The 14,531-nt window shown below is 45.8% G+C and overlaps 2 protein-coding genes across 5 annotated transcripts in view; both read right to left on the bottom strand.

The window, feature by feature from the left end:
• CTNNAL1 (catenin alpha like 1) overlaps positions 1-3,009 on the bottom strand; it is a 52,453-nt gene extending 49,444 nt beyond the window's left edge. For 2 of the 3 annotated variants that reach the window (XR_009246622.1, XR_009246621.1), the window contains exon 1: positions 2,767-3,009. Coding sequence is in view for 1 of the 3 variants with exons in the window: in XM_012925728.3 (XP_012781182.2) it covers positions 2,767-2,907 (141 nt within the window). In the remaining 2 variants the exon portion in view is untranslated. The remainder of the gene's footprint in view (positions 1-2,766) is intronic. The other variant, XM_012925728.3, reaches the window with a different exon arrangement.
• A 6,276-nt stretch (positions 3,010-9,285) lies between these two features.
• TMEM245 (transmembrane protein 245) overlaps positions 9,286-14,531 on the bottom strand; it is an 80,937-nt gene continuing 75,691 nt past the window's right edge. For both annotated transcript variants that reach the window (XM_012925780.2, XM_036496672.2), the window contains one exon: positions 9,286-9,675. In XM_012925780.2, coding sequence (XP_012781234.2) covers positions 9,630-9,675 — 46 coding nt within the window. In that variant the 3' untranslated portion in view covers positions 9,286-9,629. The remainder of the gene's footprint in view (positions 9,676-14,531) is intronic.

Below are 14,531 nucleotides of genomic sequence, written 5' to 3'. Positions count from 1 at the left end.
TAAACGTTTGCTTAAAAGGCATAAGCGAACCTAATGATGAAACAGTGACAGAACACACAATTTTTCTATAAAGCTGCAGTTTTAATATCTTAACACACACTGAAAGTTGTATGTCACGGGCCAGTATGGTGGCCTAGCAGCTAAAATCCTCGCCTTGAACGTGCCAGAATCCCATATGGGCGCCGGTTCTAAGCCCGGCAGCTCCACTTCCCATCCAGCTCCCTGCTTGTGGCCTGGGAAAGCAGTCGAGGACGACCCAAAGCCTTGGGACCCTGCACCCGTGTGGGAGACCTGGAGGAAGTTCCAGGCTCCTGTCTTTGGATCGGCACAGCACTGGCCGTTGCGGTCACCTGGGGAGTGAATCATCAGACAGAAGATCTTCCTCTCTGTCTCTCCTCCTCTCTGTCTCTCCTCCTCTCTGTATATCTGACTTTGCAATGAAAATAAATAAATCTTCAAAAAAAAAAGTTGTATGTCACATGTTCCTATTTTGTTAAAAAAGATACTCTGACTGTATCTAGCTCTTGCTACTAGGCAAAAGTTACCTTTTTCCAGCTGAGTGCAATCAATCATTAGGAGTATCAGTTATGACATTGTGCCAGAGATACAGTCATGAGGTGTGAAACACAGAACCTCGGCTGTGACTGTACAAGGCTAGGGTGTTTTTTTCCCCCTTTGGCATTGACCTCTAGTAAACTCTGCAAAGATTCTCCTTTTTGGCCCCTGAAGCACACAAGGCAGAGCTTCAGGAAGGATACATTTTTACTAAAGATAGTGTAAAAAGTTACCATTCTCTAGCTCACAACTCTAGTTTGTTTTTCCACTGCTGGCCCACTGCTGGTGGTGATGCAGCCCCGGGAGGCAGCAGTTGGGGTCCACACCGCCGGGCTCCTGCTGTCCCTGTGAGAGCTCTGCTACTAAGTTTCTAGTCCCTGGCTTCAGCCCCAGTCCAGCCCTGGCCTTTGCCAGCATTTGAGGAACAAATCAGTGAATGGGAAGTTCCCAGTCTGTTCATCTGCCTGTCTCATCTCTGTGTGTCTCAAATTTTTTCAGCAAAGTTTCTTTTGGTATAAAAGCATTTTTTTGAAATCTGAGTAGTTTTTTTTTTTTTTTTTTTTCAGAATCCATTTTCCATGAGCTTTTTGAGAAGCCTTCATGCCAAGGTCAGAGGGTTATTGGGAATAAAAGAGTTAACCTTTACAAAGTGCTAAGAACAGTTTAGCACGCGGACTATTAAATAAATGGGTCAAACACTATTAATTTGAACTCTACTGCTCTCTCTCTCTCTCTTAATTATTTAGTTGAGAGGCAGAGTTACAGAGGGAGGAGAGGCACAGAATCTTCCATCTGCTTTTCACTCCCCAAACGGCCACAGTAGCCATGGCTATGCCAGGTCAAAGCCAAGAGCCTGCAGCGTATCCCAAGTCTCCCAGGTGTTGTAGGGACTCAAGCACTTGGGCAATCTTCAGCTACTTTCCCAGGCACATTAACAGGGACTGGATTTAACACGTATGAGGTTGCTAAGGGGTCACAGGCTGAGGTTTACTGTGCAATGCTACAATACCAACTATTAAAACTGCTCCAACAGTTTCGTGTTGGGTGGTCGTTGTACTGCGGGTGTTTTTGTTTTGGGGACAGGAGGCACCACTTAGGGACCCCAGCACTCCTGTCCACTGCTCAGGGACTCTTTCAGAAGCAGACAGGAAGCCGGTGTGGGCATTCCTTGCTGCTCTGTTAGCTGCTAAGCCAGTTAGGAAAATGGGGCTTTTCTATTTAATCAGCGTAACAGGAATCTAGGGACCTGGTTGACTGCGATTTCTAAGTAGCTGCAGGGCTGGGCTCCCGCATCACTGAACATGTTGAAGCCGAGTATTGGCGGCCAGGTGTCAAAGGATGCTTTATGAAACAATCTATTAATTTAGAGTCAGATCATTCAAGATTCCTCCCACCTCTACAATCTTGATAAGCCTAGTGTGAGTCAACCAGGAGTTCCAAGGCATGTGAGTCACGCAGACCCAGCGCCTGCTGAAGGCGCTGCATTCTTCCCTCCCCACAGAGCTTGGCACCTTCTGCATCCAGGTGAGGAATCCCAGCCCTCAGGGCTGCGAACAACCCAACTCCAGCTCGGAATAACAAACACCTGGCGCAGTTCGCAGGCTCCCGTCTAGGGTTACCATCGACAAATACAACAACGCAGACAGCCCAAACGGGGCAAGGGCAAAAAGATGGGCTCCGTGGCGGCCGGACGAGAGCAGACCTATGTGGGCAGGCGGGTCAAACGGCAGGGGCCTGGGATAGGGACCGGGGAATTGGAGCTGAGGGAGCTAACACACACAGGAGAGAGGGACAAAGGCCTCTCGAGAGAGCGCGCTGCACTGCGAGGCCACTGGCGGCTCGGGCTGGGGATGCGAGCGAGCGGCGACAGTCGGCTGGGTCGCGGTCACTAGGAGGACCTTGAGGCCCCCATGTCGGCTGTGCTGCTCGTCCAGCCGAGGGGCTTCTTCGGCCGGCACAGGAGGGTCCCGAGGCCCAGCCCCGGTAGCGCACCTGCCGGGCTCACTCCTCCACGCCACAGCCCCCTCCATCCACGCGCCGCGTCTCGGAGGGTGGCCCAGTCCCCGTGCGCCTCAGACAGGACTCCTCGACCTCCGGTGCCTCGGCGCCGACGCGGGAATCAAGGCAGCCGCTGACGCCTGCCGCGCCGGGGCCGAGGCCAGGTCCTAGCAGCGGCCGCCGCCATGGAGGGCCGCACGGGGGACACTTTACCTGAGAAACCAGCGGGAGCAACGTCTGCTCTACCGAACGCGTTTTGATCTCGAGTCCCGAGTCGAAGGCAAAGCCCGACGGGCTACAGCCGTGGACAGCTCCGGCGCTGCCGAGACCGGCGGACCCGGCAGAGGCAGCCATGGTCCTCCGCGGGACGAGCAATCCAGACTCCGCGCCACCGCGAGCCCTCTGACCGCCAGCACGCCCGTCAGCTGCCGCGCACCCGCGCCACGGGAGGCCCCGCCCCCGTGCCGGACACGCCCCCACGCCCCGCCAGGGCACGCCCACACCCGTCCGGGCCCCGCCCACCACGCCCCGGCAGGGCACGCCCACACCCGTCCTCCTGTCAACCCTCCTCTCCAGGCCCCGCCCACCACGCCCCAGCAGGGTACGCCCACACCCGTCCCGGTCCCGCCCACCCTCCACTCCAGACCCCGCCCCAGGTCCGTCCCTGTTGACCCAGACCCGCCAAGCCTCTGAGCGTCACCTTCGCGGGTCCGTTTGCTGCAGCCTGACCCTCAAGACCCTCTTTCCCTACTTGCCATCACAGCTCCACCCAATGCCTCGCCGGTCCCATTTTTTGCGCCGCCCCCTCTCCCTTTAGGTAGGCTCAGGGCATGTCTCCCCAAGGACCAGAAAGGTGACACCAGAGTGTTCCCCTCAACTACCGGCCTCTCCCCTAGATAAGGACAAGCATCCCTTAAATTAATCCGAATTGCCACAGTGCTGCGGAAGCTGTCCTGGAGTTGAAACCCGCATGGCAGTTATCAAGTCTGTGGAGGTCCTGAGCACTGAACTTTACCCTCCCACACACACACTTATTTTCTAACCAAGTTTCTCATAAACGCTTTGAGCCTAGTTGAAAAGGAAACATTTAGGTCCCGGCCAGATGGCTCAACTAGCTAATCCTCCCCTTACAAACACCGGGATCCCATATGGCTGGCTGCTTCTGATCAACACAGTTCTGGCAGTTGCTGCCACTTGGGGTGTGAACCAGTGCATGGAATATCCTTCTGTCTCTTTCTCTCTGCAGACAAAAACACATCATTAAAAAACAACAACAAAAGGAAGCATTTGATAATCCACTCATCTAATACTGTTGATCTTTTTGAGTTGCTGTTCAAACTTACTCTTCAAAATGGAATTAAATAAAACATGAAAGAGCTTCCTCTACTGCTCAGCCAGACTTTACTTTTTAAAACTTTTCAAAATTAGTTTCCGGTCAGAGCCAGGTATGGTTTCCTAGTAACAGCTCACTGAACAGAAAGATCATGGTTGCCATATATTTCTGAGAAGTCCCTTAAGGGCAAGGCTAAGAATGTGTTCTCCAAGCTTATACAGGTTTCCTGCCAAATGCATGCACCCTACGCATGAAGCCTACTTTGTGAACTTCTGTATCGAGTAATGGGCACCTATTAAAGCAGAGTGAGACCAGCTGGCTCCCCTTAAACGCTGGCATGATCATTTCTCCATCCCTACTGCCACCCTGATGAGCGGCCACCCTCAGTGAAGTGCTTCCATTTGTCCGCCCAGCTTCAGCTCCCAGAGCTGCACTTTATCTCTGGTACGAACAGAGTCCCGGGGAGACTTGCTTAGTCTTAATTCAATTCTTTCTTTTCACAGCCCTTAGTCACCTGTGCGTCCACATGCTTACCCAAAGGCTGCATGTTCCCTGTGCACTGAGGACTCCAGCTTCTGCCACCTGCTGCCCTCTCTAAGATACTCAGCACTACAGAAGTGGGCAGTATTCCATAAACAGTTGCTGCAGGCCCTGACATCAGAAGAGACAGATAAATGTACTTTGGCTACAGATCACATTTCTCAGTAGATAAAAGACGACTGCCGGATGAGGATGTGTTTAACATAGTCATTTTATTTCAAAATATAAATACTTTACATTTACAAAGAGGTTACACTAGTGGGTTGTCAAAGGGAGTTAAAGCTAAGAAACAGTATCATTGTAAGAACATTTATCCATTTACTGGAAACTTCTTTTTCACTTTCAAACTATGTCTTCTTTGCCTGAGAATACACAGACAGATTTTCCAAGAGGTCCCTAAACAATTATGAGGGCATCTCTGATCTTCGTTTTCAAATCAAATCGTATTTAAAATACACACCAATCACCTAAACCAAGTATCACTGCAAAGGACAAAGAAGTTTTCTTTGGAAGGGGCACAACACTTTCTGGGTCACTACTCTACTGAACAAAATGATGTTTGGTAATAAGCCAGAATGACATTCCTCCAAGATTTGCTTTTATGCTTTTTGTTGAAAAACAGAAAGCTAGAAAAGCAGCAGCCAAGTGAGGAGCGAAGAACTTTGGACCTGGAGTCAGTTCTGCGAGTGAGTTCTGGCCCCATGGCTTTGTGGTCTAATGGAAAAATCACAACAGGGTTTCCAGTGCCTCATCTACCCAAAGAGAATAATACTGCCTGTCTCACCGGGTTGTCTTCTCCCAAATGTGTGAAAACTCTAAAGTGCCACACAAAAGCATTAGTAAAACATGGTATCCATAGTTTGCCACTGATTATTGAGAAACCTATAAAACTAAACAAAAATACTCATTTTACACATCACGGGGGGAAATTTTTAAAAATTATCTTGCTTTTAAAACAATTTATTTTTATTATCAAGTCAGATTCACAGAGGAGGAGATACAAAGTTCTTCAATTCACTAGTTCACTCTCCAAGTGATCGCAACGGCCCAAACTGAGCTGATCTGAAGCCAGGGACCAAGAGCTTCTTCCAGGCCTCCCACATGGGTGCACAGTCCCAAGGCTTTGGGCCATCCTCAGCTGCCTTCCCAGGCCACTGGAAGAAAATGGAAGGGAAATGGAGCAGCCAGGACATGAAATAACGCCCATATGGGATAATACCACATGCAAGGCATGGACTTTAGCCACTAGGCTATGGTGCCTGCCCCTCTATGCTTTTTTTGAAAAAATATAGTTCTCATGGTCAATGCATTTTCTAGTTCCTCATTAAACTCTGAGATGTACTTTGGGTTACACCATAGTTCAGGAGTAGATTCACCATTCAGTACTTGCACTAGCGATGTCTTGCAAGAGAGCGCTAAGCTTCGTGGACTGCCATGTTTCCCAGGGGAACTGTAGTACTTTGACACTCTGAGAAAAGTAGGGGAAGGATTGCCATCATCAAAAGCCAACAGTGTAAAAAGTCACCACGTAAAACGGACTGTCGAAAACTTCTTACGAGTGCTGCAGAAACAAACTCAGCATTCTGCTCTCCCCTGCAACACACACACACACACAACTACTTCTCTTTTATACACATTTCTTAGAACTAGTGCTATAAAACATTTTGCCAAAAGTTGCCCTGCTGTGAAAAAAAATAGAACAGCTGATTGAAACATAAAAGAACCACATTCTACTCAGAATTTCTGTTATTACTGGGCTGTGTGTCAGACACTTCACTTGAACTTACAAATTTGTTCCCTTTTGTCAAATATGACAGGATCTCCTAATTATAAGCCCATCTGACACAGGATTTCTATGACTCCAAAAGACAGAAAGAACATCTGTATAAAACTGTTGATTAATGTAATGCATAAATATGTTGATTATTTTTAAACTGCTCAGTGACTTCAGACACTATCTGTAGGTTCCTGAAAATTAAGTTGATAAAATAAATCTATTTTGACAGTGAAATGTATGAAGTCAAGAAACTGATAAAAGCATTTATTCTTTGCTGAAATTAGCATCTGGGAATTTGGCTACTGCTACTGTGAAATGTGCCCTCAGAATCCCAGTGTGTTAACACTCTTTCAAGTTTTGGAAGACCCCACAGCACAGACAGCAAGGTCAAGAACACAATACGGGCAATCCTATAGGGTTTCCCCTGCAAACTGTGGATAACACATCTGAACTACTTGGCTCCAATCTAATACTCAACGGCCTAAATATATGAGTGTTTCTTCACAGGTTTCCAAAGCACTAATACAACTGAAGTAGGAACTAGATGAACGTGGAAGTCCTGAGAAGTCACAGTGGGTGAGCCAGGAGCTCTCATCTGCAGCCATTTAACAGCCCTTTAACAGGAATAAGCAGCTGCCTTTTCCAAAGGCCACACAGTTGCTTAAAAACAGGATCTCCTCGTGACATGCCTTGGGCATCTTCCCACCGCCAGAGGTTAACCACACAGGTCTCTGAGGCAGAGGGAAAACTGCCAGCTGGCTGCCTTTCGTGGAAGCGGGTATTAGGAAGCTTTATGGTTTAACAATAAGGTTGACATCTGAGGCAGCCCCATGGAGATCATTTCCAGGAACAGAGTGAGTGACGGGAATTGGGGAACTCACATGACGAGGCATTTATGTTGAAAAGTCCCAAGGATATCTGTGTGGAGAGCAGTACCTCCTACTGCCAGCTGCCTTTAGTTGACAACAGTGAATGTGACCTTGAAACTAATCTTAAGTCAGTCTACAAAATGAAGATATTGGGAAAAGTGATCTGTGTTCATTTGCTTTTACTGAAACTGCTTTGATACTTCCTCAGTGCATGTCTCTTCTTGGCGACATTCCCTGTTTTCTGAGCTGAATTCAGTCGAGAGGTTATTTTTGAGATTTGAGCTTAAGACGCTCACCTTTTCAATACCAGCAGATCTTTCCGCCCTGTGCAAAGTCTGCAAAACATCCTCGTGGAACTTGAAGGGGCACCGGGGCTGCTTCTCTCTGGTTCTGAGGGTCCTGGGATGACCTCCCCAGCTGGTGGGCCTTCCTCACGCCGTGGCTGTAGCGAGGGTCCTGCCTCCTGCTGAGGACTTGCCAACAACCAGGCCAGCTCTGCTGCTGGCAGTGCAGGTGAGGTCCATCAATGCTGCTAATTTTGGCAGCTCTCATCTATCCTGCCCGAGCTCAGAGCTTCCCTCTCAGAACCTGGTACTCACACTAACAATTACCAGAGCAAACAGCCACACATTAACTCCAGTTTGGTTTCTTGCAATCTTAGTTTATACAGCTAAACACACTTTGGAGGAACATAATTTATATATGCGCACTAATTCGTTCTGTAATACTTGACTATTACATACATATGCTAATTACAGCTATAAACTCACCGGTATATAATTAACAAACACGACCTTGGTTTCTTTTTTAACCTCTTTAACGCAAGTAAATTTTTAGTAAAGAATTAACATGACCTGGATAAGAATTAGAGTAGGAGAATTCTTAGGGTTTCTCTTCTACAGCCCCCTGCACTGTCCCTGGAGTTTACAAACTGCTAAAAAATGTTTCAGTGGATGAATCAATGACTGGATAACGGATCTAAGAGAAAAATGGGGTTACTTGGGTGCCAAATCTAGTACAGAAAGAACATTCTATACGGGGAAATATTCACAGTAAAAAGATGTGCGTGTGCTCTATACCAGAACAGTCAAAAGGCCACATGACATACACGAGATGGGATTTTTTTAGTGCTTGGAACTCATGTAAGCTATTAGGCTAATTACAATGAACTTCCTAGTCAGAAGGTGTTTTAGAAAACAGCTATTTCTACTTGTAAATGTCTTAAAAAAAAAAAAAAAATCCCCACCAAAATCCCCAACACTTGCTTTCCCTTCCAAAATCCCTTGTGAGCATTAGGGCCTGGCGATGGCCTCCAACAACAGAAAGGGCACAGAGCTAACAGCTGAGCTGGATTCTAATTTTAGCCCTGTCATTATCTGCAGGACAAGTCCTCATTCATAACCAACAGCAATACCTAGTTTATCTTGGGTCACTCTGTCTCTGCCCACGACAGAGTAGATCAGTTTGCAGACTGTGGAGTCAGGAAGATCTCAGGCCCATCTTACTCAACTTTGTGACTCTGCTCTGGTCACTTGCTCAACCTTAACTTCCCCATTAGTATGAAACTGTTGTAAAATAATATGAAGCCAAGTGAAAGCTGATGTGAACTGGCTGAGGAAGAATATGTGCAAAAGAATTTTATAAAATGTAAAGCTACAATTCGATTCAACAAGCATTCGGTTAGTCATATATGTGCAAGGCACTGTGCTACATGAGGAAAACCACTGAGTAAATATAAAATCTACTGCTAATCAGTAACCATTGGCAGAGTTCCAGATACTGATCCTGGGATACGCTGATCAAATCAGAGTACTGGTACACCTGAGATTTTTAACATCTGGAAAAAATTTTTTTAAACAATAGCATGAATCCTACCATATTGCTACCATCCATAGCAACTTAAAAACTTTACTTCAACATTGTCTCAAAGATCTGGAATTTTGGCAAGAATGTAATGGGAAAAGGACTGAGAGAAGAGTTTCTCAATCATCCCGAAGGTAAAACATAAATAAGCCACCTCACTCTACAGAATCGCTCTTTCTGAAAGGAGGAATGATAACACTGTGCAAGAACAGAGGGAGACTCATTCTTCCTCTTCAAGTAACCACACACTGAAAAGCGAAAATCCTCCTCACTGAAAAGTGGCTGCGCTAAGAGAAGCTTTAGGTTCCATAAAGCAAGAGAAAACGCCATTTACATTCTCTTAACAGCAGATAGTTCTTAAAGTAACTTTATAAATACATATTACAATCATATAAACGAAGTGGAAAAATGTCAATCCAGAGAACCAGTGTATAAACAAGCTTTTCAAGCCATCTTTGCAATAGTTAAGTGAGCAAACCACATTTCTGAACTCTCACACCATGCTTTAAAACGCAGAGCAGCAACAGCAAGTTCTCTCTTGTCCAGGCATTCTGTGAGCAAGGCCCGGAGGCTTCTGCTTCTCCCAAGGCTCTTGCCTGCCGGGCACAGCCAGAATGGGGGAAGACAACGGCTGAGCAGAGGCTCACTGTCCAGGCTGAGCTGCCTTCGAGGAATCCCTGCAGTGAAAACCACGTCAGTTGGCTGAAGACTTCAGATCTTCAGAAATATCACGGAAAGTCCTGAAAGAGGCAAAGAACAATGAACTTTGCTTTTGGAAAAGGAGAAAAAACATAAAACCACAGAGATAAAGTTAATGCTTTTTTACTTTCATTTAACAGCATTTAAACAGCAACCGAGTCCCATACAATACAGCTAGCTACCTTATTTTTATAGTCTTTGAGATCTTAATGAGATTATACAGACCCGACATTTTTTCCTAGCTTTTTCACTGAGTATTGTTTCACAGTCCGCTAGCTGTCAGTAATTCTTTATTAACAAGAATCCCAGTTTTTCCTGGGTCTATTTTCTCCCATTCTAAAGACTTCCTCCAGACTCCCTTGAAAACACAGATGACCTGGGCGGGGACTACTTTGTATTTTTCAGCCCAGGAGTTAACTGAAGTGCTGTGTATCTTCTGGGCAACTCCTGAAGGAGAGGGGCAGGCTTCAGCTCCTCTGCCTTCCTCCTAGCTGGAAAGAGGGTATGATGAGGAGGTTAAAGAGAAAGCAAGCAAACATTAAGAGACCAAAGATTAAATACTCGTAAGGTACATTTTATTAGAAAATAGGAAGGGTGGTTAAGCAGAGTGCAAAGTTGCATGAATATGATTGAGGGCAGGAAAAAAGGAGTGGGCCTTTTTACCAAATGAACTTTTTAAAAAATATTTATTTATTTTATTGGAAAGGCAGATGTACAGAGAGGAGCAGAGACAGGAAAATCTTCCGTCCGATGATTCACTCCCCAAGTGGCCGCAACGGCCGGTGCTGCGCTGATCTGAAGCCAGGAGCCAGGAGCTTCCTCCAGGTCTCCCATGCGGGTGCAGGGTCCCAAGGCTTTGGGCCGTCCTGGACTGCTTTTCTCAGGCCACAAGCAGGGAGCTGGATGGGAAGTGGAGCTGCTGGGATTAGAACTGGCGCCCATATGGGATCCCGGCGTGTTCAAGGTGAGGACCTTAACCATTACGCTATTGCGCCAGGCCCACCAAATGAACTTTTACACATGCAATATTTCTGATTCACATCAAACAAGCTGGGTAAATGACACTAACTGCTAGCAGAATATAGGTGGTCTTCTGTGTACATGGGGTGCCTGCCTCCCAGGAGACAGCAACAGTTATCCTCTACTATATGACTTACATATTTGAGGATAAGTATCATGTGCTCAAGTTTGCAGCACAGTTTACAATGAACATGACCTATGACACCCATGTTAGATATGTCCATCAGGATGGGGATAAGTTGGGCAAAGACATTGGTGGAACAGTCTGCTGTCTCCGAACTTTTTAAACATGTATTTATTGTTATTGGAAAGCCGGATTTACAGAGAGAAGGACAGACAAAGATCTTCCATCCGCTGGTTCACTGCCCAAGTGGCTGCCATAGCTGGAATTGAGCTGATCCAAGGCAAGGAGCCAGAAGCCTCCTCTGGGTCTCCCCTGCAGGTACAGGGTGCCAAGGTTCTGGGCCATTCTCAACTGCTATTGGTTAATATACACTAACTATTCAATCTTTCACTAGAGAACCAAAATGAAATACATTTTCCAAAACTTCAGGGAACAGTTGCAGAAACAAATATGGCAAAAGTTTTCATTGTGTACAATCATCTAAAAACTCCGAAAGCAAGGTTCAGTGTTGTGGTGCAGCAAATTAAGACAATATCTCCAATGCTGGCATGCCATACTGGAACACTGGTTAGTTTCGGGTGCTCCAATCCTGACTAGTACACCTGAGAAAGCAGGGGAAGATGGTCAAATTCTCGGCCCTTGCACCCATTCTGAAGACCCAGATGGAGTCTGAGGTTCCCAACTTGGCCCAGATCTGGCTGCTGTAGGTATTTTGGAAGAGAATCAGTAGATGAAAGATTTCTCTCTCCCACCCCCACCCCCCATCCTTCCTTCCCTCTCTGCCTCCCTCTCTCTCACTTAAAGTGAATAAATCTTAAACAACAAAAAACCATAAAGTAAATCATCTGAACATCAATTGCAGTTCCACAATGTGCTGCCTTCCTCATTCCTTTTGTCTTCCTGATTTGTATTTAGGAGGACTAGATAGGCAGAACAGCCATAAAGACTAACCTTCTAGTACAAGACTGAGACACCTTCCATGTCAAGTGAAATACAGTCCGCTACAGAAAAGATTCAAGGATGCTCAGCTCTCTCAAGGATCTATTAAGAATCTCCCTTCTGCTCCAGCTACCTGCTAATGTGACTGGGAAAGCAGTACAGGCGGCCCAAGTCCTTAGGTCCCTGCCAGCCCCATCAGAGACCAGGAAGAAACTCCTGGCTCTGGCTTAGAGAGCAGACCACCTCCTGCCATTGCAGCCATTTGGGGAGAATCAGTGGATGGAAGATCTCTCTACATAATCCCAACCTTCAAATAAATGAAACAGGGCACTGAGCCCCCTGAGCCTCTCAAACCACTTTGAGAAATAGGTGAGTTTCCTGGCCATGGCCCCAGAAGCACTAAGGGGTTTACGTGTTAGTGATAAAACCCACCATGCTAAGAATATGCTGGCAGGTCTAAGAACTGATATGAATTTTAGTTCTTTGAATTTTTATGTTCTGAAAAAAATGTTCAAAAATGAAGATCTGTACATATACACTGATGTTGATGTCCATTGATATCTGCCAGGATTTCTCAATATCAGTAATGCCATTTTGTGGCATACAATTTTTAGTAACATTTCCAGCCTCTGTTCTCTAAAGCTGTGATAATCAAAATGTCTCCACACATGGCTAACTGGGAGGAAAGCTCACCCTCAACTCCTGCAAGGACTATTACTATAGACACCTGTCTACTTACTATATATCTGTCTTTTACAGTCTTATCCATGTTTGTATTTTCACATATATAAAGACAAAGCTATTTCAGACCATGTACCTTCCAGTAGCATTTGACTCGAGAATCCTGAAAAAAATCTTAACAAAAAAAAATCATCCAAACCTGGTTGTTCCATAAAGTATTTTCCAATGCTCAGAAAGTTTCTTAATTCATCCTTTGACATCTTTTCCTATTACTAAGATACTTACAAGTCTGAATCTACTTGCATAACTAGTCAGTTCGTCTGAATTATGAATGAAAATTTCAGCCTTCAGGCAAACACACATGAAATAAGATTAAGGTTGTGGTTAGCCTGGTGACTGCTTTCTGTTGACAAGTAAGATTAGCTGTAACCTTGAAATTCATACCTGCTACTCAATTCTGCCTCCAGGCCAAGAAAGCTTGCAAAAAGACTAAGAAGGAAAAAAAAAATGGAACGAACTAAGAGAACAAATGGAAAGTCTGAAGTTTATACTTTACCTTGAAAACCGAGAGAAGGCACCGTGGGAATATTAAGCAGCAGAGGAACCTGATATTTAAGCTTTGGAAAAACCGGAAAGGTTGCCCTTTAGAGGACAGATTGGAGAGAAGCAAGACTAGACTCAGGAAGAGTCTGCCACCAGGTCTCATCCCTGGGAAAGTGCGGGAACACATCCACCATGAACATCTCAAATAACAGAATGTTTAGCTCAGCAGAGAAAGTGGAGCATCTTCCCTTGCCATATCCAGTTTTGTCCCTCTTTCTCGCCCCTAATTCTACATGTTCTAACAGGAAAAAGGCCTGCGGGAGTGAGGATGCTTTTGGAGACCATCTTCCCTATCTCATCTCACAAAGAAAAAAAATTAATTCTTGACTCTTTAAAGTAGAATGCATGATATCTTAATTACCAATCTTTTTCTTTTATAAAAAGAATCGTGGTTTTGATTGAACTTTGAGTATTTAATTACGAAAAATATTCACAGCCAGGTTACAACAATCAATATTTCCCAAAACAAAAGCTGAATTCCACCATGGCTGTCACCCTCGAGCCTGTCATGGCGAAAGACTTTCACATGGAGAACAGCAGGTGATTTTTGCCAATGCTTACATCCCTCTCTACAAATAGCCCCAGGATTAACAGAAACCAGAATGTGTGAAACATTCTGATTATGGAATGAAGGCACAAATGGTAGATATCCCAGTGCTGCAATGTAGTTTCCATGTCTGCCGTCAAAAGACTGTACTCGCCTCTAAACAGCAAGACGGAGACAAAGAAGCAGTTTCCCACAGTCCTTCCTTAGCTGGAAGGTTGTTTATCTGTCTGAAGATCCATAGCAGGGCAGAGAACAGTCTTGTAAGACGTCCTTACATACAGTAGGAGGTCTGTTCAGGGCTGGTGCAGAAGGGTAGTAGGCCAAGCCTCTGCCTGCCAAACCAACATCCTATATAGGCACATGTTCCTGTCCCAGCTGCTTCACTTCTGATCCAGCCCCCATGCCTACGGATGGTAAAGCAGTACAAGATGGCACCCACATGGGACCCCCAGAAGAAGCACATTCTGTGTACAAAACACTGCTGACAGATGTTATGGCTATGCCTGTAATTAAACTAAACATGGCTCCTGCAGGAACAATAGCTAGTTGAATGTGGGAGAACAACCAAGTGTGTAAAAGAAAATTATACTACAGAGGAAAGGTACAAGGTAAGATCTGTGGAAACATTCAACTGGCAGAAATGATAAAACCTAATCTTGAGAGCTGAAAAAGGCTTCTCTGATGAAATGACGCTGAGTTAAGATCTGAAGAATCAGAGGCCAGCATTGTGGTGCATGAGTTAAGTCGCTGCCTGCAACCCCAGTACTCCCACCAGAATACTGGCTCCAGTCCCAGCTGCTCTGCTTCTGATCTGGCTCTCTGCTAATGTGCCTGGAAAGGCGCCAGAACCAGGTCCCTGTCACCCACATGGGAGACCAAGCTGGGGCTCCTGGCTCTTGGGTAAAGCAAGGCCCAGCCCCAGCTGTTGCTTCCATTTGGGGAATGAACCAGCAGATGGAAGATCTTTCTCTGTTTCCTTCTCC

This window comes from Ochotona princeps, chromosome 14 (assembly GCF_030435755.1).
Source record: "Ochotona princeps isolate mOchPri1 chromosome 14, mOchPri1.hap1, whole genome shotgun sequence".
NCBI lineage: Eukaryota > Metazoa > Chordata > Mammalia > Lagomorpha > Ochotonidae > Ochotona > Ochotona princeps.
This window is presented reverse-complemented; position numbering and strand designations above follow the sequence as displayed.